Genomic DNA, 21,830 nt, shown 5'->3' on the forward strand with positions numbered 1-21,830 from the left:
TGCTTGTGGCAGTCGGGTTAGCTCTCTTTGTACTTCGTAGGGATGAAGCACTCCAACGTTGCCCCACAGTCGAGCCGAGCCACTGCTTGATTGTGTCGGCACCAGCCGCTTGTCCAAAGTCAATTGCAGTGACATCTCCTGGCTCTACCTGTTAGGTGTGCCACACCTTGCATGGCTTGCGCAGCTGCACACGGGATATATTTCCATGTTGTGTGTGGCGGCTCCGATGCCGTCTCCCTTGTGAAAAGGAGCCCACTTGCTGTCGTTGAGGAAGGGAGTCGTGGCTAGCACTGGAGGCACGATGCTAAATGCTGGCAGGGGGGGCTCAGCTGTAGAGGAAAGCGTAGCAATGATTCAGGTCAGCGGTCAACCAGGACTGACTGGCCGGTGACCACGAGTGCTGGCATAGGATGAACGCACAGCTGGTGGTGACCTCGAATCGGTGCAAGCCACCCGGGCCATCACGCGGATTACTGGCCCAGTACCCAGAGACTTGGTATTGCGAGGGCGCAGGCTGAGGGTCTTGGTTGCTTGGATGGCGCGGCTGCTTGGTTGGTACAGGGAGTAAAGGTACGGATAAGATGGCTGCATAAGCGCCACTTTAAAAAGCCCAGATTCTTCTCCCTGGAGTGGTGGCTGAGAGTGTGAGAGAAGAAGCCTAAGCCCAACAGGGCAGTGAGCTTTGCTGCCAGTAGCTCGACAATGGGCAAATAGCCACAAAGCCGGGCGGGTGATCAGTTGGCACGCCGATCCCGTCCCGACTGTCTGGATGCCACGGCCGGCCATTGGCCAGCAAATGGACGTTGCATTTTCCAAGGGCGGGTTTGCCGAAAACGGGCAACTGTCGCCCCATATCTACCCAATTGACGACACTTGTAACTTAATGAACGGCATCGTAGGAGGCATCGGTCGTCGGGCAACTGGGCTGCGTGATGGCGGAGCCTGGACAGGCAACGTCTCACGACAGACGCAAGCTCACAGCGGACCCGTGGGGGTACAATTCGGGAGTACAGCATTTGCATGCACTGGCATGTAGAGGAGAGCGCCGGTGTGTTGTCCTGCGTTGGTGCTAGCTCTATACCTTGGTGCTAACTAGTATGTAGAAGCAGACGAGTAAGTGCATGAGGATGTCTGCGGCATCCGGGACTATGAGCTGGCAGAGATGCGGGACAACGTCGTCTTGTTCTAGCCTGTGTTGGCGCGGGTAACGAAACGGCACGGCGCCACCAGCTGGATAACGGCGGAAACTGCCCGGTGCTAGCAGCAACGGGCAGCGTCCACATTGAAGCGGTTGTTGGTACCTGCTTTTTTTTGTGTTTCTGTGTGCTGTTAGTCAGGAGTCGAAGTCGAAGGGGGCGGGGCTCTGAGGAACCAGCAACGGCCATGGCGAGACTCGAGAGAAAATGATTGGTAGCAGAAGGGTTTTCTCTGCACGGAATGTTGGATATTTTCTTTGATGCTTTGGTTTGGGGCAGGGTAACGAAAGGGCCCTGTTCCGGTCTCCACGGATGCACGGTACAGTCCACATTTGAGCTGCATGAGGCTGGTTGTGCGGAGCGGGAGCGACTCGGAAGACGGTGGGAGAGTATCCGTACTCCGTAGTCGTAATAGTAATAATAATATGATATGCTTTTATCAAGGAAGTGGGCGTCAGCAACAAAGAGGAGAAGTATGTCAGAGAGGCTTCGTTACTTACTGGCACCACTAGTTAAACAGCAGAGCCCTGGACGGCCTTGCCCAGTAGAGTGCCAAGTGAGAGATCGGACGGGGCTATGGGCCTGATTCATGGGCTCGGACGCGGGACGCAGGACCAGCATGCAGGTCGGATTTTTGGGAAAATGTGACAGCTTTTTGGAGCTGGAGGGGCCAAAGGAGGTGACGGATGGTGCATTAGAGAATTAGAGTCTCCAGATTCAGCTGTGCCATCCCGTGCGGATCAAGGTAGCGGGCAGTGGCAATTGGCTCGGAACATTGGATAGAGGCAAGACAGTGTGCCAGCATATTGTCATTATTTGTGTGGTCTGTGGCTTGTCCTGTTTGCCGGCGAGGCTTGTTTGTGGGCGCGAGAAACGCGAGAAAGCGAGCTGGCAGGCGAATCGAGGAGGAGAGGGGCGGAGAAGGTGGGATTTGAGCATGTGTTGAAGATGAGATGCAGAGATGCCAGCGGGATGCTTCAACCGGGTGCTGGCATGGTACAGATGATGCGGTGTCATTTGTTGCAACTTGCAGCTATGCGGTGCCGCAGCAAGTGGTGATGGTGCAGCAGGCTTGAGATGGATGGGAGGAAGGAATGGAAGGCTACTTGTCAATGCGTGGGTAATGCGTAGGGCTAGGAGGTACCATGGGCGGGCTCCATGGTGTGGTGAGGGCTACTGACATGCTAAAACAGATAGCGCATGCACGCTGTGCAGAGTTACAGGGCAAGTTAGGTAGGTCCCTCAGCGCGCATAGTGACTCTTTTTAGCGACAGCCGTGTGCAAAAGAATTAGCACTGGGCACTCTTGTGCCAGTTTACCTGCCCGTCGATATGGAAAGGTACAACTTGAGCCGTGCCAACGCAGGGCGTCTCGCCAGCCCGGCGCCACTGTGGGAATATGGCTCAGCTGTACCTGGTATTTCGCCAAACCGGCCTATAAGAGAAAGCAACACGAATGTACGTACGAATTAATGACAGCGATAATAGACAATACTGGTAATAACATCACCCGCACAGCCTGTCCATTCACAGCCAAGGCCCAGGTCACGTCAACGACTCCCCATCTCCCCGTGTTATCAAGGTACTGGGGGTAGTTGCTGCCGCCCAAACAGGTAACCTGATCAGCACCCTCGCCTACCTAGTACAAAGCCATTTGGTGTTCCGTGTTCCCCTCACCGGCCGCAACCCCAACGCCAACAATTGCAATAGTGCAGATTACGCGTCTATTTTTTGCTACTATCCGATCCTCTGTGATTTTACCTCTCCCCTCATTATTTTCACCACCTAGGAAAAAAAAACTTGTCATCTGGGCCGAATGGCTGGTCCCACCATACACTCTCCTCTTCCCCTGCCAAAAATAAGCTGGCCCCGCATAGACCCTAGCCTTACTAAGCTCACTCCCCATCTCCTCCCTCTCTCTGGTGCGTCCCACGACAAGCTACGGATACAGTACGCACACCGTCCTGACCTGACCTTCTGCTTCCCATCACGGCTCAGCACGACTCCTCCCTTGTCCAGTACAGAGTAACCATTCGATTCGCTGTCGACCGTGGCTTCGACAGCTTCATTGAATCTCCTCTTTGCGGTTTGCCGTGGCTGGCACCCTATCTGCTATCGTCGTACCTCGGCCTCATGAATTGATCTTCTCGCCATCCTCAGCTGGTCTGGTATTCTGAAAGAGCCAGGTATTCAACAGCGTAAAATTAAGCTGTCATTGCCGTCGCTTATCGATTTCGCATCATCAAGTCATTTCCACCTCGCATCTTCGCATGACCGTACCGAGAGATTACCAGTAGCTGTCATTACTGAGAGAACCGTCCCAAGCTCAGCCCCGACCCGTCAAACCACTTATTTCGTGGCTGCGTGATATAGCCGTGAGGCTTTCCAACGTCTGTATGATCGGGTCCTCTGGCTCAAATCTTTTGCCCGCCGGAGCCAATTGCCCCGGGAGCTTGCTGGCCTGCTGGCCCGCCTGCCCGTAGCCAGCGCCCAGCCAGGAACGAGCCTCTTCAGACACTTTTTTTTCTCCCTTGGACCCTTTCTGGCCACGGCCTGTCCAGAACACGCCGCAGAAGCCCTCTTTTCGGTGGCCTCCCTCCTCCACCAGGTAGCGTGGCTGCGTGGCCACTGCCACCAAAATGGGACGAAGTGTCCAGCCAATGTCTTGGTCCGCCACCCATCACCCTGTCTTTCGGCGCCCGCCCGTCTCAAGAGGTACATACTGTATGTACATGGATGGCTCTGCGGATACGTACTCTACGCCGAAATCCCCAAGCTGTCTTCACGTCTTTGCGCCATCATATCCATGTCCCTCGTACTGGGCTGGGTAGGTGACAGGTCAAGTATGTTCATACATGGACTCTGCGGCTGTCTGTGGTCGCCGGTACCTTGCGGTCCCATCTTGGCCTTGACGGATGCTCCTCTAACTACCAGTTAGTACTTGCAACTCGGCCTCTCTTCCTCACGTCTCCCATCTTTCCGCCCTAAATAACAACAGCTAGCAGCCAATTGGTGGTGGCTCTTGATCCGTCTCCGACTATCCCGTGCCTCTTTGTGTGTTCACCTGAAAAGATTAGCTCAAGACTCACCCGCTCAGCTAACTCACTAGTTAGTTCGTCTGTCTGTCTGTCTTTCTGTCTGTCTACGAACATCTACCAGTACGAATACAGTCTACTCTGAACTAGCCAGCCAGCCTGGCTCGGCCGCCAACCTCGATCGCAAACTCGTCCCACCTTCTTATCCACACCTTGGTCACTCTCTGAAGCAATACGCCGTCCGTGCCCTCTCTCTTCTCGTCTCTTGTTATTCATACCCCAGTACGGGACAATCCATCCTTCATCCGTTCCACAGCCACCCCTCCCCCCTCAGCCCGCACTCCTCTCACCCCCCTCTCCCCTCTCTCACTCATCGGCGTCTCCTCTCCTCTCCTCCTACTCCTCCTCCCACACCAACCTCACACATCACACGCCCTCAACCCTCTCGCCTCAGATACCACCCTCAACAAAGCCCGCCATCAACCAACTATGGGGACACATCTCAAGCCTGCCCAGCCGCGATGGGACCTGACCCCGGTGGGCGACAAAAAGCCACTGCCTGCTTGCCTGCCTCTGGTCTAATGCAGGCCTACTCTGAGCCAAGATCTCCGACCCAGAATCCCGGTCCACTCCCTGGTCCTAAAACTTATTGTACACCTCTGCACCTCTCGTCTGTCTAACTCTGCACCTGGATGCTTGCTCTGCAGCCTCGCCGGATACTTAACCCCCTCGTCCACCACCTCAAGGACCCCAGCTCTACAAAGCATCTCGAACATATATACCCTCAGGCCCTCCGCCCTTCTTCACCACTTCTCTGTTCCATCGCTTCATCACCATAAGCAAAATTTCTTTGCATTCAATACGTATAACACCTGCATCCTTGAAATCGTCATCATCAAAATCATCAACTACTCTTCTGCATCTTGCTTGCTTTGCTTCGCTTTGCCTTTTGGCCTCTCCTGTATATCACCGGCGTCCGCCTTGCTCCTATGAGCAGAATAAACACATCTCACACAATGGCCCTCACTGCTCAACCTGCCGCCCACCCCAACTGGGGTCGCTGGCCGCAGAATATCCCCAGCGACTTCAGCATGATGGACGGCCACGGCTTCTTGCCCTACGACTCTCGCGGCCCTGCTCCGCAGATGCAACAGCCTCAACGCCAGATGGCACCCCAATATGTTGTTGGACCGGCTTACAACTCGCAACCTGCGCCGCCCACCTTCACTACCCCTCAATATCAGGGTTCTACTACTTTTCAATACGTGCCTTACCACAGCCCGTCGCCCACTTCGCCCGTTGGCTCGCCCTTTCGCAATGACTACCAGGAGCGCCAGCTGCCCCAGGTTGATCAGAGCCGCATGATCTTCCAGCGCGACTCTAGGCCTCTCCATGAAATGCAGGCTCCTTCTCCTTCTGCTCGCAGCCAGTCTCGAGGCTCTATCAGCCGCTCCTCTGTTTCTTCGCACCCTACCGCTAACGCCAAAACGATTACATACAACGAGACCATCAACCCCGTTGATAGGGTCAACTTCGACACCGATGTCGACGAGCTTATGAAAGCTATTCAGCGAAAGAAGTCCGAGGCCAACATTGAGGCCTCCCAGGGCCCTACACCCGCTCATACTCCACGTGCTGACCACACCGAACCAACGACCCCCTCCAGCGCCGCTACTCCTGCTGAGAGCAAACCCAAGAAGAAGTGGGTTTGCGATGGTCCCAACTGCAACAAGAGCTTTGTTCAAAAGACTCACTTGGACATTCACCGCCGCACGCATACTGGTGCCAAGCCTTATGTGTGCACTAAGGACAACTGCGGTCTCACCTTCTCTCAGCGCGGCAACCTCAAGACACACATGCGCCGCCACACTGGCGAGAAGCCCTTCTCTTGCCGCATTTGCGGAAAGACCTTTGCTCAGCGCGGCAATGTCCGCTCCCATGAGGAGACTCACAAGGGCATGAAGCCATATGTCTGCAAGCTCGACGACTGCAATAAGACATTCTCCCAGCTGGGCAACATGAAGACTCATCAGAACAACTTCCACAAGGAGAGCATCAAGACACTCACAGCTATGTTTGTCAGGTTTGCTGCTGATGGTGATATTCCCGAGGAGCATTTGGAGCTCTTCGAGTACTTCAATGAGCACTACAAGAACAGCAACAAGGGTGTCAAGGGCCGCGGCAAGGCGCGCACCGTTGCAGCCCGCAAGCCCAAGGGTCAGCCCCGATCTCAGAGTCTATCTGGTCCTGTGCCCCAGCAGCCTCTACCCCAAATTCCCCGACACCACAGCATGTCTGCCTATGATCTTTCCAGCCAGACCGCCGCTCCTGGAATTGCCAGCATCCCAAGGACACATAATCCCGAGTACACCATGTTTGACCAGCCCGAGGTCCTCTACGAGGAGGACCACAGTCACCACATGAGCTTTACCGACCGCCTGTACTAAATTACGACTACTGATGATTACGAAAGAAAAACACAACATTTAAAAGGAGCGATTTGGGTCCAGAGTCGGCTCTCGCGCCGGGAGCCGACACGACGTGACGAAATATACTTATGAACGCGCATGGCTGACCTGGGCCGGGACGCGAGAACTCTGTCCACAGTCAGATCCCGTCCAGAGTCTGGCAAGTTTCTTGTTTGGCGCCTGTAATTTTTCTGCTATTTTTTGCGATTTTGGAATTCGACTTGACTTGAGGGAAACAAAACCGGCGACTTGGGGGTGGATACATGGGAGTAGTGGCTGCTATCGCAACACCAACGATAGCAACCTCATCTCGGGAAAAAGTTGGGAGGTTACTCTGTCTTTTTTTTTTTGCTTTGTTTTGGTGTGGCTGTCTGAACTACCCAATGTTGTACTTGACACTCTTTTTCACAGCTGCTTGTCGATGGGTCTCTCTCAGGAGTAAACTCTACACATTCAGCACTGGCATATCTTATCTTACCACATATCACTTTTTTGGGTTCCATTGTCTATATACATCTCAGAGGCAAAAGAAGGGTCTTGTTGGAGGAGTGATTACTTATTGGGGCAACCGCATATACCAGCGAGGTTATACAGCACTTGGGAGGAAAGCTGAGCCCGCACTCTAAGGACGTAGTATGACAGCAAAAAAGCTACAATACATATTTTACCTAACCAATATTTGTGCAAATACAGAAACTTGGAGTGTTTGTTCTTTAGCCCGTGGTTTCACAGGATGTCATCGATGGACAGACTAAAACAAAGTGGCAGTGCCTTTTGTCTACCAATGTGTCGTTCCTGCCGCTTGGGGGCTAACTATACAAGCAAGCTCGCACAGTATACATGCCCGCCTTGTTTTTCTTTTTTCGGTCACGTATCAATTTATCTTGCAGATGGCGCCTACGCAAGCATGTTGTGTAACTCTGATACACGTAACAGCAGAATACAGAGCGACACCCGGGTCACACACATCCCCCTCCCTCACTTTGGTGGTGCAGCATCGGGCCGCACCTCGAACAATGCCGGCGAGATTCGACTTAGATTGAGGTACCGAATTTCGGTGAGGAGGTAGTGATTCTATACCGCGAGTATGTCTGCCTCACTTTCGAGACGGGGAGTGGTACGGTCCCCCCCCCCCAGAACGCATCATCATGGTGTACACGAATTACACAACATGTTTTGCGCCCCTGACCCCTACCTACGAAAAAGAGAGCTTTGCGACGACTTTTTTCGGTTCCAGCACTAAAAAAGGACATACACTAGTGGCAAAAAGAAAACAAGAAAATAGAGAGAAAGATACAACAACGCCTTCTTGGGAAAGTGCCGTCCCGTTTTTTGGAAAAAGCAACAAGGCGGGGAGGGGGGTTGACTTGGACGCCACCATCAAACCACCAACCACCACTCCCAACCAATCAACGAATGTTCGCCTCTTTCTGGCGTGAGTTTCCTCCCTTGCGTCGAGATGCTTCCCCCGAAAGAGGTTGCGAGAACTACCCAATCCGTCGACCTCGGTCGATTTCCACGAGGGGGTGGACAGAACTGGAACACGGCTGGTGATGAAGGCGAGGGGGGGATGATGTCAAAAAAGCAAAGCCCTTTGTTGGAAACGCCTTGTGGAAAAAAAAAACTGTCAAGGATTGGACCCCTGATAAAAGATTGAGCAAGGAAAGGACAAGACAGACAGAAACACCCCCCTACAGTATCTGCTTGGCCAGATCATGCTGCAGCATGCGCCTTTGCTGCAAGGCATGACCTACAGCTGGGTCGCATACTTTTTTGAGGCGTCAACCACAGCAAACTATGCGTTTGTTGTTCTGCAGGGGCCAACAGGCGACGAGCATTCTCGCCAGCCAGTCAGTGGCCAGGTGTACGCGCGCAGCAGCAAAATTGATCGAGAATGGGGAGTACACAAGATGCTGTGTAAGCCTACCTCAGCCGCCAAAAGCCACGTCGTCTTGCATCGACCGCACAGGGTAGGAAGTCGGTGACTGTCAGTGTCCCCGATGTCGCTTGGAAGAGACAAGCTGGGCCATTTGGTAGACGGCCATCGAAGAAATTGCTCATTAAGACGTGCTGTAGTCTTCGTCATTGGTGAAACCCGTCCGGCGACTAAAAGCAGAGACATTTGATTTCTTCCCACCACAAAAATTCGGCAATGTTGGGTGTGGGCATTGTATATTGCGACAATAAAGCTTGTCTTGGCTCCCCTGGCCCGACCGAAGAAGATAAAGTTGCTTCTGGGGCAGGAAGGGAGGAGATGAGAAGCTTTGACTCGGCCATCGGCCGCTGCCCGTCTGCAAGCCGATCTGAGCACACGGTCTGCAGCTACTCGCCCTACTTTTCACCTACCCGCCCCGGCAACGTAGGATCTCAAGCGGTGGGGAGGCAAGGAGGGGGGAGGGGTCGTTCAAAGGTAATCTACCATGGAGCGGTGCTCCGTGCGACCCGAGGAAGAAATGTCCCGGAACTGTCTGTGCCTTTGCGGAAGCCCGCCTCAACCCCAATTCCTGTTCCTTCCGTCGGAGGGTGTCACCATCACAGCGGAGAGGGGTAACACGATACCGGGCCGCAAATTAGAGACAAGACACGGGATTGGAAAAAAAGTTGGTGACAAGAGAGTATGCCTCATTGACATGACGCGCAGATATTCCAGTCAACCACAGACGAGGATTGCCCCTCCGAAACAGTCCCCGGGTGGCAGATTTATGCCGTTCAAATTATGCCGCTCGAGGCGTCCGATCTAATGTCGAAACAGAGCTCCGTGCTTGCCAAGTGCCCCCACCACTCCCGACAAAAGTCGTAGCCGTTTGAGACGTCTCGACGGGAAAAAAAAAGCTTGAAGGACCCGATGACGAGGCGCGAACAATCGCTAGATACACGCCCGAGGCGCCTTGGCGGACACAAACAACGACATGGAAGTGGTGAGGGCAGGGCGATGGAGAAAAATCCGAAAGTGATATGTCTATTTTTTTTCAACTGCACGTGGTGCGTGCTCTTCTGCATTCCAACAGACGAACCCAAAAAAGGTCGATTTTGCGGCCTCCTTTCAGCGGTGGTCGTTGCTAAAAACCGTGTGGCGTGCGGGGGAGCAGCCAACGACATGACAGCCAACGGAGAGAAAACATATCCGCCGAGTACAGTGGCTTGATTTTTTTTCTTCTTCGGCCGACTTTGGCCTTGACTGTGTGCTATGCCCCTGTACAGCTGAGTCGGGGCACACTTTTTTTTTCTCCTTGCGTGTGGATGGGATAAGATCTGAGACATGGCGACGTTGTTCGGCCACTTGCAGTTGTTCCCCTCGAGTCGAGAGTCGATACGAGACAAGCGTCCTCGAAGCCGTCTGATGTCGGGTTTTTTTTTTCCTCCTCCAGTCGTCGCACGCGGGTGGCCTTTCTCGAGTCAAAAAAAAATGCTCCTTTATCCACCGTGGAGCGTTGAGACAAACAGAATGTTGTCACCACTCTTTAGCTCATACGCCTCCTCGCCTTCGAGCTCCCAATCGGCATCGTTGATGAGGACCAAGATGCCTGGTCGTCTAGATCAGCGGAAAGAAAAGTTAGCCCCGAAGCTGAAAGAATAGGCAAGGTTGTATGTGCTGTGAGCGGCGGAGAGAACAAGACTACTGCGGCTCATCGACCAGCGAACTGCAGCAGGATGGGGTACGTTGCCGCCTTGCTTCCGTGGGGTCCGGCAGTGCTTGCGGCGGTTTTCGAGACATACAGGTGGTCTTCCAAGACGAAAAGCTCTTTTCTTGTGTCATTCATCACGTTTCGACAAAGATGGTCAATCAGAAATGCGAGAGTGGTAGGCTTCCCATCTTTGTCCTGAGCTGGTAGAGTCAAGGAATGCAGTCTTTGATCCGAGAATAGCATCTCTAGCCCGCCACTATGTTCAAGTTAACTGGAGTGCTCCTTTCCAATTCATTCTAAGCCAGTAAAATGCTCGGCTTGATGGCAGCAGCAAGAATAGCACCATCGAGGCTGCAGGTGGACATACGAAAATTCAACGGCCAGGGATATTTGCTCCGTAGCAGCAGCCATTTTGGAACTTTTGAATGATGTGGCAAATCTGATATCGGAAGGTGTTGAATGGCAATAATGCACCGTAGCCGTCAAAGGCAAAATTTATCTCTCTCAATATCCGAGTAATTGAAGATGATCTTGGACCGTTGACGTCGGGCAGCAAACGCTCGTGCCAATCAGATGATGACTAATCCATGGTCATCACCAAAACCACATCGAAACTCTCGCCCCTGCAGCCAATCAGAGTAAGAGGTGGACACAATTTTCAGACTCACACCAACAAGCAAAGCCCGGTGATACCTGATGATATGGGCAGCCAGCACGTCTCTGTAGAGTATTTGTCTGCCGGCGCCAACAGGCAAACCGCGGTCGCGGACTGGAGCCGGAGCGGCTTGCTGGCCTTTGGCGCAGACACCAATATCGCCCTGTGGGCACCAAAGGTAAGGATCCTTGGAGCCTGTGAATGAACCAAAGCTCATGCAAAAGTCACAGGAAGATAAACAACGGGGGATTTTAGTATTATTACGAGGGCATGGGGATGTTGTCAAGGCGGTAACATTTCTACCAGAAGAAGATGGCGACCAGGCAAGCTATCTCGTCAGTGGCGCCAACGACAAGTCTCTCATTATCTGGAAATCGACGCCAAATCAGACGAAATTTGGGATATTGCACACGTCACATGACCACGCCGGAGCCATAAACTGCATTGCGGCGATCCGCCTCGCGAGCGATCCAGCAAGGTGGCTCGTCGCAAGCGGTGCTGCCGACGCCACCATTCACATATGGAGTTTTGCGTCGGACAAGCTCGAGCTACTCCAAAGTGTCAAAACGACGCCCAAGTTCTTCCCCCTCGCCTTGTCTCTAAGCTGGCTCGGCGATGATCGCGACGCGCTTGTCCTGGCCGCGGCCGGCACCAAGGACACCATCCAGATCCTCACCGCGGAGACAGCCGCGGACCCCATCCAGTTCCAATCGCAGGCAAGCTTGCGGGGCCACGAGGGCTGGATCCGGTCGCTGAGTTTCGCCCGCGAGAGCAGCCGACCAGGGAGCGACCTGCTGCTCGCCTCCGCCAGCCAGGACAAGTACGTGCGCATTTGGCGGTTCCACCAGGGCCGAGAGCTGCCCGCGGCCACTGCAGACGGCGCCGACCCCTCGGGCGGCGCCTACATGCCCGGCAAGTCGCCCTCGAACAAGGCGCACTGGATCAAGGCGGCGGGGAGCAAGGACTTCTCCGTCACCTTTGAGGCGCTCCTCCTGGGCCACGAGGACTGGATCTACAGCGCGCGGTGGAACGCCAGCGCCGACGGGACGCTCCGGCTGCTGTCGACGTCGGCGGACAACTCGCTCGCCATCTGGGAGGCGGACTCGACGTCGGGCATCTGGGTGAGCACGGTGCGGCTGGGCGAGATCAGCCGCGAGAAGGGCGCGACGACGGCGACGGGCAGCACCGGCGGCTTCTGGACGGGCCTGTGGTCGCCCGACGGCCGCTCGGTCGCGTGCCTCGGCCGCACGGGTAGCTGGCGTCGCTGGGAGCGGAGCGACGACCCGGACGACGACGTGTGGCGGCCGTGCGTGGCCGTCTCGGGGCACACAAAGGCCGTCACGGGCATCGCGTGGTCCCGCGACGGCGCGTACCTGCTCTCGACCAGCCTGGACCAGACGACGAGGCTGCACGCCCGGTGGACTGCAGGTGGTGGTGCGGCCGGTACATGGCATGAGATGTCGAGGCCGCAGATCCACGGCTACGACCTCAACTGCATCGACTCCATCAGCGCGACGCAGTTCGTCTCCGGTGCCGACGAGAAGCTGATGCGCGTCTTCAGCGAGCCGCGCGCCGTCGCCGCGCTGCTGCATCGACTCGGCGGCATCGGTAGCGCCGAGGACGGAGCGGCCGCCATGCCAGACGCCGCCAGCATGCCCGTCCTCGGCCTCTCCAACAAGGCCGTCGACGCCGTGGATGACGCCGCTGAGGCCCAGCCCATCGACGACCGCGACCGCGAGGCCATGGACCCCGCATCCATTGTCAAGAAGTCGCAGCTCGACCCCGCCGCCGAGGAGGACGTCCGCCCGCCGACCGAGGACGTCCTCTCGCGCGGCACGCTGTGGCCCGAGGTCGAGAAGCTGTACGGCCACGGGTACGAGCTGTCCTGCCTGGCCGCCAGCCACGACCGGCGTCTCGTCGCGAGCGCCTGCCGCGCCAGCTCCGTCAACCACGCCGTCATCCGGCTCTTCGAGACGGCGCCGCGCTGGACGGAGGTGCGCCCCCCGCTCGCCGCGCACTCGCTCACCGCCACACGGCTGCGCTTCGCCCCGGACGATGCGCACCTCCTCAGCGTCGGCCGCGACCGCCAGTGGGCCGTCTTCCAACGGACGTCGGGCGAGACGCCCGGGTACGAGCTGCTGCAGGCGAACCCCAAGGGCCACGCCCGCATGATCCTCGACTGCGCCTGGGCGCCGCGTGGCACCGCGCCGCTGTTCGCGACCGCCGGCCGCGACAAGCAGATCCGCCTGTGGCGCGGTGAGGCCACCAACGCGGAGGGAAAGCCGCTTACGTTTGCGCAGGCGGCGGCGCTGTCGATCGGCGTGCCCGTCACGGCTGTCGACTTTTTGCCGCGCCGCGCCGCGGACGGGCGCTGCTTGCTCGCGTTCGGCACCGAGGACGGGCGCGTCGGCACGTATCTGGTGTCTGCGGACGGCGCCAAGGCGGAGGAGCGGCCGTTGCCGACGGACATGCACCTCCCCAAGGCGGTGGCGCAGCTCGCGTGGCGACCCTCGCAGGAGAAGGAGAGCGGCGGGACGGATGTTGCTGAGCTTGCTGTGGCGGGAGAGGACTCGTCGCTGCGAGTGTATGCGTTTAAGGATGGGTTTTGGAAAACCACGTAAAGAATATACATGCATGATGATGAATGAAAAAACATAGACAAGAGCATTCACAGTGCAATACAGGATGAACACGTAGTATATGTGGTATTATCATTAAGGTCTCGTTCGCTGAGAATATGTATAGTTATGCATATGTGCATCAGTGCTGGGTTTCCGTGGGCCATTGTATGTAGCAACGGCATGCCGCTAGGTCTCCTGTCCGGATGGCAACTTGCACCATCGCGTCTCGTATGTCTCATTCCCACCTGACGCCATTGCCGACTCCAGACAGCGCCCCTATGCTATTTCTGTTTTCCCGGACTCTCGGTTGTATGTTTGCCATCCCCGCCCGTGTCCCGCTCCACGTCATTCGAATGTCGCATGCCAACCTCGCGTCCCTCCCACCCTACCACGAGGATGCGCTTCACAGCTCCGCCTTGACGAGCGGCGTGGCGGCGGGGATGATGGGCATGGTGGCGTCGAGCACTCCCGACGTCAGGACCTCGCGGACGGCCTCGCGCGCCGAGGCAGCGACGTCGATGCTCTCGCCGTTGATGTAGTACCAGACGCGGCCGGCGAGGACGGTGACGTGGTGGGGGAGGTAGAGGATGGCGGCGATGAAGGTGAGGCTGAAGAGGAGGAAGACGATGGAGTCTGCCGCCAAGGTGAGCGTTAGTAGGGCGTATGCAGGTGGTGCGAGGAGGGACGTACAAAAGGCAAACTTCTCCCAGGGCGTAAACATGTAGACGGCAAAGGTGACTTCAATCTGGATCTGCTTCTTGCGCAGCCATTTGGTGAACTGGGCAAAGGTGGACATGGTTGCGGTGGTACGTGTTTCTTATTTAGGAAGAGAGCGTGATCGATGCTGCTGAAGGGCTCGGGGCACTGGTCGTGATGCGTCGTCGCAAAGATCCGGGGCTGTCGAGGGCAGGTTCGACGAAGGGGGGAGCGTCGACGGACGGTTATGTTGAAGCGCGACGTCAGGCTTGTTGCGTTGGCTGACAAGAGTTTGGCCACGGCTTCTGATCAATCGTTTACGGAGAATATCGCGGATACCGTCGGGTCGTTGGTCTCGTTGAAAAGGTTTCTTGCCGATGGTGTCACTTCGGAGTTGACGGGACGAGGTTGTCGAAAATTAAAGGGACTCCCCCACTATAAAATCGCCGCCAGGGGTTGCCGAGTTGGACGGGGTGTGATGCTAGCGCTGCCGACTCGACTCTCCGTCTTGCATAGATATGTAGGTTTTTTTTTTTTTTTTTTTTTTTTTTTCTTAAACTAATTATTCTTCAATAAATTATGAAGAAAGAATGGTGTGAGTGCAGGTCGGCATAGCCTGACAATTACGCTTGGATCACTTACACTAGCTACTCCCATCTACTGGTATTCGTTCAAAAGACTGAATAAAAGATATGAAAATAAGTAAAATAACTTCAATATTAGACGCATCTGTACATAGGCATTATATCACTTACATCATTCTATTTCAACGCTCTACACTTTGCTTACTTGTACCCCTACCTCGTGGCCGTCCCATATACAGCTGGTGGCTGAACACCATTTCAGCTCTCCTCCTCACCTATCATCATTAACGCCTCATACAAGCATAAACGAAGGCAAGCCACCGATCCAATCAATGAGCAGTTGAATACTTTCTCTCCCGCCCACCTAGAGCCAAGCTGATATTACAGCACCGTCTCCCCGTCGCCATGAAGACCTTCCGGCTCCTCAACACCACCGCCTGGGCCGTCGAGGTTTTCGAGGTCGGCCACGCGCCGCCGTATCTCGCCGTCTCTCACGCTTGGTCGGACCGCATCTTCCCCCGACAGCTGCCCCTCGCGCCCTCCTTTGGAGCCGACGCCATCCAGCAGACCATCCTCCAACCCAGCCTCCTCCCGCAGGAGGTGCGCCACTGCTGGGTCGACCTCTTCTGCATCCTGCAGGACTCCGAGGACGACATGTGCGAGCAGATCCCCCTCATGGGCCGCATCTACGGCGACGCCACCGCCGTCCTGATTGTCCTCACGGTCAAGCTGGATTTGACGCAGACGCACATCGACCACGGCGCCGCGGAGCTCGCCGGGGCGCTCCAGGTCTGGCGCGACGAGTCGTGGACCGAAGACGCCGCGCACCGGCGCTGGGCGCGCGGCCCCGGACGCGCAGCGCTGGTGCGCGCCATGCAGGCCCTCGCCAGGTTCACAAGCGCCGCCTGGGGCACGCGCGTGTGGACGCTGCAGGAGTACCTCCTCGCCGCCGATGTCCTCTGGATCGGCGCCGAACTGACGCCGCTGCGCGTCCCGGACGAGCTCTTCGCCGCGCTGCCCCGGCTCTGCGAGGAGCTAGACATTCGGGAGTGTATCCGTGTCGGTGAGGATGCGGACCGCGGACGGTACGAGCTGCTCTTCTCGCACTTTGCGGGCATGGCGGCGCGCCGCACCGGCGCGGTGGACCGCACGCGCGTCATGGAGATGCTGGGTAATCGCCGCGCGTTCCTCCCGGTCGACGAGGTCTACGGCGCCATGGCGGTATCCACGGTCGAGATCGCCGTGCGGCCGGCGGGGGAGTCGCGGGAAAGCGCGTGGAGGCGGTGGACGGAGGCGGCGCTCAGGGCCGGGCATCTCCGGTGGCTGCTGGTGCCGCCGGCGATGGCCACGGCCGACGACGACGACGACGACGACGACGGTGCGTCTGGTAGCCTCACGTGCGCGGAGGTCCTCTGCTCGAGGCGCCACGTGCTGTCGTCGGCCTCGGGGCTAGACACCGTCACGCCGTACGCGCCGGTCAGCGTCTCCGACCCCGAGGGCACGGTCTCGCTCACCGCGCGCCCGGTCGGACCGTGCACGATCCTCCGGCCGCTAGGCCCCGTCCACCGCAGCGACAAGGGCTGGGTGCACCGCGACCTGACGCTCATTCTCTACTCGGGGGGCGCCTGGTCCTCCGCCGTCGAGGTGGCGCTCGCGTTCGGCGCCGGGCGGTACTCCCGTAAGCAGCTGCTCATGATCGCGCAGACGCTGGTCAACAACTACGACCGGGCGCTGCGGTTCGTCGCCCGGCGGACCGAGGCCAGGTTCTACCCAGTCTTGCAGTCGGAGCGGTACGCGCGCGTCTGGGCAGACCTGATGCAGCTGCAGTCGCGGTGCGTCATGGACGCCCTCAACTTTGGGTTTGGGTTCTTGGTCCGCGTCGACGGTCTGGGGGTGCCGTTCTTGACGGTGCTGGTGACGAATGGACGTCGTTCGCGGGGAGAGCTCGTCGCGTTTGACTGCAACGCGCGCGGCACCGACGGGCGGCACAAGCTCCTAGTCGGCGAGAGAGTTGCCGCCGACGAACGGGGGCGGTCACCGGGGAAAGCAGCGGCTCCGTGGCACAAGGCCGGGGTCACGATATCTGTGGGTGAGGACTACGCGTGGGGATGGGATGCCATTCCACTCGTTGAGATTAGCATCGGCGGATCCGGTTGTCTGGTTTGCAAGGAAGCTCGTGCTCATGACAGCCGGACGCAGACGCACATCCGGACGCGACGCCCCGGGAGGGATGAGGTCAGGGCCATCCATCGGCGGTTGCAGAAGCGCCGCAGGGAGAATGATCGTCGGAGTAGAATTAATAAGTTCGTCAGATCAAGAGCGAAAAGACGGCACAGGATGCTATCTGGGTGGGGAGTGACGAAATAGACAAGTTTAAGAGCTGCAATATTTGCTGCATTATGGAGTACATGGAAGAAAAGTCACACAACGCCTCGAGCAAGCACGTATCCTTGACCACGCAATCTTGAGTATTGTATTGATAATAAATTGACACATGATAATAAATTGACACATGACATCCCATGAAATAGCAACCCAAGTTTCTTCCCGGATGTCGTAGGTCAAGTTGTCTAGATCTACGGTGTAACCCGTTCTATAAGCCCAGGGCTTCCGAGGCTTGGAGTAATCGATGAACAAGACGGATCAGCACTCTTATTTACTCCTTTTTGCAAAGTAGAAATTTACTCAACCAAAGATGAGAGGAGCTGGTCTACCACAAATGTAATATATTTTGTGTTGAATATCAACGTTCGGTTGACGTCCACAGTACAGCCCAGCGACCGACCCACCTCATATATCTACTACATACAACCCGTCCACTTCACTTCATCCGACCTCGATCCTGCATCTACCATCTCAGCAACTCACCCACCCGCAGAGTGTAGCACCGCCATCCTTTCTCAATTGCACTCTGTACACCAAGCACCGCCCCATCTACTCATCAGCCTCAGCCGGTTAAACAATCTCAACTCGCCACCCACCATGCTATGCCTCCTCCACCGCGGCGCGCGCATCGCCGCCACCTCATCCCCTCGTCTCTTCACCCACTCCGCCCTCGCCCTCCAAAAGCCCATGCCCTCCCGTCCCAAACCCCCTCCCGACTCCGAGCTCGAAGAGTCCTACCTCAAAGGCAGCGGCCCCGGCGGTCAAAAAATCGTAACCCCCCCCCCCTTCTCTCCACCCCGTTTCCCAGGCCCTCTCTAACACCCGCATAGAACAAAACCAACTCGGCGGTGCAGATCAAGCACATCCCCACCGGCATCGTGGTCAAGTCGCAGGCCACGCGCTCCCGCTCGCAGAACCGCAAGATTGCGCGCGAGATCCTGGCCGAGCGGCTGGACGACCTGCGCAACGGCGCGGAGAGCCGCGCGGGCGTGGTCGGCGCGGTCCGCAAAAGGAGGGCGGACAGCGCGGCAAAGAAGAGCAGGCGCAAGTATAGGAAGTTGGACGAGGATAGGGCGGCGGCGGCGGAGGAGGAGGAGGAGGGCGGGGGGCATGCAGTGCCACGGACAGAAGCAGAGACAAGGCGAGTTCCCGGGAACGGAAGTGACGGGTCGGGCCACAAGTCAGCAGAAGAGCCAGTCAACGGCAAAAGCGAATCGTCGCAAACAAGCCATGATGCATCATCAGGCCAGTCGCCAGTTGACTCAACAAGATAGTGGCGAGAGAGCATACATAGATCGACTATAACGCACAACGCCTACGCACCCAAGCACTGGCCGGAAATCACAACGCAGTTTTCACTAAGTATACAAACTTAACCGTCGCATTCTTCCTTTGGGCTACACCCTTTAGCAAAGATATAAAAAGAATTTTGGTGTGAAACTTCAGCGTCTAGTCCGTAAGCTTCATAAAATACCCAGCCGGCTACATCACACGACCATTACCCTCAAAGAACCAACACCCAGCCTCCTGCATCCTGTCAAAAGCATGCTGCAAATGTCATAGACGACGGTGGAACACACGGGGCTGACAATACTTTGCGCCGTTCGCCACCTTCGCAATCTTTGCCAGTATCTGAGGGCACGGGATCCTTCTTTCGTTACTCCTTCGCTACTGACGCGTCAGGCAAAAATTCAACCACGCCGTATTAGTAAAAACTCACCTTAGAAGCACTTGCGGTGGACGATGGAGGGGCCGCTCTCGTCGTACTCCTGCTTGGAGATCCACATTTGCTGGAAGGTGGACAGGGAGGCGAGAATGGAACCACCGATCCAGACGGAGTACTTGCGCTCGGGAGGAGCGATGATCTTGACCTTCATGGAAGAAGGAGCAAGAGTGGTGATCTCCTTCTGCATACGGTCGGCAAGACCAGGGTACATAGTAGTGCCACCAGACTACAAGAGTTAGCAACGAAGCGAGGGCAGATCATGTTTCCACACATACCATGACAATGTTGCCGTAGAGATCCTTGCGGACATCGACGTCGCACTTGATGATCGAGTTGAAGGTGGTGGAGTGGATACCGCCAGACTCGAGACCGAGGACGGAGGGCTGGAAGAGAGCCTCGGGGGTACGGAAACGCTCGTTGCCAATGGTGATGACCTGACCGTCGGGAAGCTCGTACGACTTCTCGAGGGACGAGCTCTGCGCAGCAGTCTGGATCTCCTGCTCAAAGTCAAGAGCGACGTAGCAAAGCTTCTCCTTGATATCACGGACGATTTCACGCTCGGCGGTCGTGGAGAAGGCGTAACCACGCTCAGCCAGGATCTTCATGAGGTAGTCGGTAAGATCACGGCCAGCCATATCAACACGGGCAATAGCGTGGGGAAGAGCGAAACCCTCGTAGATAGGGACAACGTGGGTGACACCATCACCGGAGTCGAGGACGATACCAGTGGTACGACCAGAGGCGTAGAGGGAGAGGACGGCCTGAATAGAGACGTAGAAGGCGGGGGCGTTGAAGGTCTCAAAGACAATCTGGGTCATCTTCTCACGGTTGGACTTGGGGTTGATAGGAGCCTCAGTCAGGAGGACGGGGTGCTCCTCAGGAGCGACACGGAGTTCGTTGTAGAAAGTGTGGTGCCAAATCTTCTCCATGTCGTCCCAGTTGGTGACGACACCGTGCTCAATAGGGTAGCGGAGGGTAAGAATACCACGCTTGGACTGAGCCTCGTCACCGACGTAGGAGTCCTTCTGACCCATACCGATCATGATACTGCGAAATGGCGTTAGATGTTGGCGTTGGCGTTGGCGTTGGAGCTGACGTTGGGAGTGGCGAATGGGCGCAAAGGCGCAAAATCTCCCAGCGCTTCTCGTTGTTTTCGGTCAAGACTTACCCATGATGACGCGGACGGCCGACGATGGAAGCTGGAGTCGCGACTTAGCAAGGACTCAAGTTTTGGGGGTAAAGCATCGCCATCCATTGGGTGGGCGTTTGGCCGTAGGGCCAAAGCGTGCAAGCTGGCGATAGGAGCTAAAGTGGGGTACTTACGGAAAACAGCTCGGGGCGCATCATCACCGGCGAAACCGGCCTTGCACATACCGGAACTGCAGCGCTGGTCAGTAGGTGATAAGGGAATTGAAAAAACCTCCATCGCTCTGCCGAGCCCGATGAGTATTCCCCAGCTGCGTCGGCCAAACGAAAGGGGCGCGTGGTGTCGGCGCGGGCGGACAGGGATAGCTTTGTCGACAAGCTGATCGGACCAGGAGGGGTAAGGGGGCTCAGGCTGGCGAACATGTCGGTGAGGCGGTGGGGGGATTGAGCTTACCCATTGTCAATGACGAGGGCAGCAACTTCTTCTATAAAAACGAAAAGACAAGTCAGCGATTGATTCGAGAGGTTCCAGAGTCAATGGCATCGCAGGTGGCGGGAGCAGCAGCAGCATGCACCGCAGGGAGGGGCGGGATTGCGTAAACGCGGCGGCGAGGTGACAAAGGCAGCGGCAACGTACCCTCCATGGTTGCGAGATTAGATTTGTGAGGAAAAAAAAGTCGGAGGGATTCGACAAGAAGAAGTGCTCAAGGGACAAGGAGGACCTCGAGAGCTAGATGTAACGGTTGAGGAGATGGAGATTGAGCCAAAGGGGACAAGACTCGGAAACGGGGGAGAAGGAGGATGGAGTGGGAATTGAATGTTTTTGTAGAGGGAACAAGAGCGAAAGGCAGAGGCAGGAAGGTGTGGAGGAAGAGGGGCCAAGGGAAAGGAGTCAAGTATCTCCGCTGCCTTGCTTGGGCGGGGCGGTACATGAAGCAACAAGCAACGAGCAAGAGAGAGGCCAGCCAGAAGCCAGCAGTACGAGCTGGGTGGGTGGTGGCGGGCAGCCAGTCCCAAAAACAAGCGCCAACGAAAAAATAGTTGTGGGCGGGGGTAACCCGACCGGCCACCATGTGCCCAAGGCCAAGGAGGGTTGCTGCCACTGACAGTACTACTTCTGCCGTTGGGGGTGCCTCAAATCACAAGAAAAAGTGAAAAATTCAGCCAGCTCTCTACACCCGTGCGACGCAGTTTAGCCAGTCAAACACCTACAACGCCCCATGGGTGAGGCTCTCTGGACTATCTTCAACATCCTCCTAAGTACAGCACTTCTTAGCCCCTAATTCGCTCAGAGCCTCTGTTTTGTGGAACCCAAGGCTACCCTGTGGCTTTGCCACTGCTGAGCCACGCCGCCCAGAGACGCCTAACTTGTCATCCTTCACGACCGTCTTACCCTCTCACCAGCGGCTGTAACGGGTTGTCGTCCACTAATGTCGTCATCAAGCAGGAGGCCATCAATCTCCATTCATATGCCTTGCAACTCTGTATCATCAAGTCTGCGGGAATCGTCAGAGAGTCCCTTGCATCCATGACCCCTCCAAAGACGCCGCCATGTCTCAACCTTCGCCCAGAATGTCGCCTAAAACGCTGCTAAAAATACACACCACCAACATCCAACCATCTTCACTTATGCAACATTAACATCTCACCCTCCGAGGCTCCGTGGCGTAACCTGACGTCGTCATCCCAACCC

At 56.4% G+C, this 21,830-nt stretch overlaps 6 protein-coding genes across 6 annotated transcripts; 4 read left to right on the forward strand and 2 right to left on the reverse strand.

Moving 5' to 3' along the window:
• Window positions 1-5,246: 5,246 nt before the first annotated feature.
• On the forward strand, window positions 5,247-6,677 carry ISF_08433 (zinc finger protein OZF; the record flags this gene model as incomplete). Its single annotated transcript, XM_018852036.1, has 1 exon — window positions 5,247-6,677. The coding sequence occupies one exon, from the start codon at window positions 5,247-5,249 to the stop codon at window positions 6,675-6,677; it is 1,431 nt and encodes a 476-aa protein (XP_018700779.1).
• Window positions 6,678-11,025: 4,348 nt separating this feature from the next.
• ISF_08434 (RNA polymerase II Elongator subunit) lies at window positions 11,026-13,600 on the forward strand (the record flags this gene model as incomplete). The annotated part of the gene is made up of 2 exons (XM_018852037.1): window positions 11,026-11,157; window positions 11,210-13,600. 2 exons carry the CDS (start codon window positions 11,026-11,028, stop codon window positions 13,598-13,600), a joined length of 2,523 nt encoding a protein of 840 aa, XP_018700780.1.
• Window positions 13,601-14,003: 403 nt separating this feature from the next.
• On the reverse strand, window positions 14,004-14,396 carry ISF_08435 (hypothetical protein; the record flags this gene model as incomplete). Its single annotated transcript, XM_018852038.1, has 2 exons — window positions 14,004-14,233; window positions 14,291-14,396. The coding sequence occupies 2 exons, from the start codon at window positions 14,394-14,396 to the stop codon at window positions 14,004-14,006; spliced, it is 336 nt and encodes a 111-aa protein (XP_018700781.1).
• An 889-nt stretch (window positions 14,397-15,285) lies between these two features.
• Window positions 15,286-17,247, forward strand: ISF_08436 (Heterokaryon incompatibility; the record flags this gene model as incomplete). Its single annotated transcript, XM_018852039.1, has 1 exon — window positions 15,286-17,247. The coding sequence occupies one exon, from the start codon at window positions 15,286-15,288 to the stop codon at window positions 17,245-17,247; it is 1,962 nt and encodes a 653-aa protein (XP_018700782.1).
• Window positions 17,248-17,862: 615 nt separating this feature from the next.
• Window positions 17,863-18,539, forward strand: ISF_08437 (peptidyl-tRNA hydrolase domain protein; the record flags this gene model as incomplete). The annotated part of the gene is made up of 2 exons (XM_018852040.1): window positions 17,863-18,036; window positions 18,096-18,539. The coding sequence occupies 2 exons, from the start codon at window positions 17,863-17,865 to the stop codon at window positions 18,537-18,539; spliced, it is 618 nt and encodes a 205-aa protein (XP_018700783.1).
• A 447-nt stretch (window positions 18,540-18,986) lies between these two features.
• ISF_08438 (actin) lies at window positions 18,987-20,034 on the reverse strand (the record flags this gene model as incomplete). The annotated part of the gene is made up of 2 exons (XM_018852041.1): window positions 18,987-19,217; window positions 19,267-20,034. The coding sequence occupies 2 exons, from the start codon at window positions 20,032-20,034 to the stop codon at window positions 18,987-18,989; spliced, it is 999 nt and encodes a 332-aa protein (XP_018700784.1).
• Between the last annotated feature and the right edge of the window lie 1,796 nt (window positions 20,035-21,830).

This window comes from Cordyceps fumosorosea, assembly GCF_001636725.1.
Source record: "Cordyceps fumosorosea ARSEF 2679 chromosome Unknown scaffold_30, whole genome shotgun sequence".
In the NCBI taxonomy this organism is placed as follows: Eukaryota; Fungi; Ascomycota; class Sordariomycetes; order Hypocreales; family Cordycipitaceae; genus Cordyceps; species Cordyceps fumosorosea.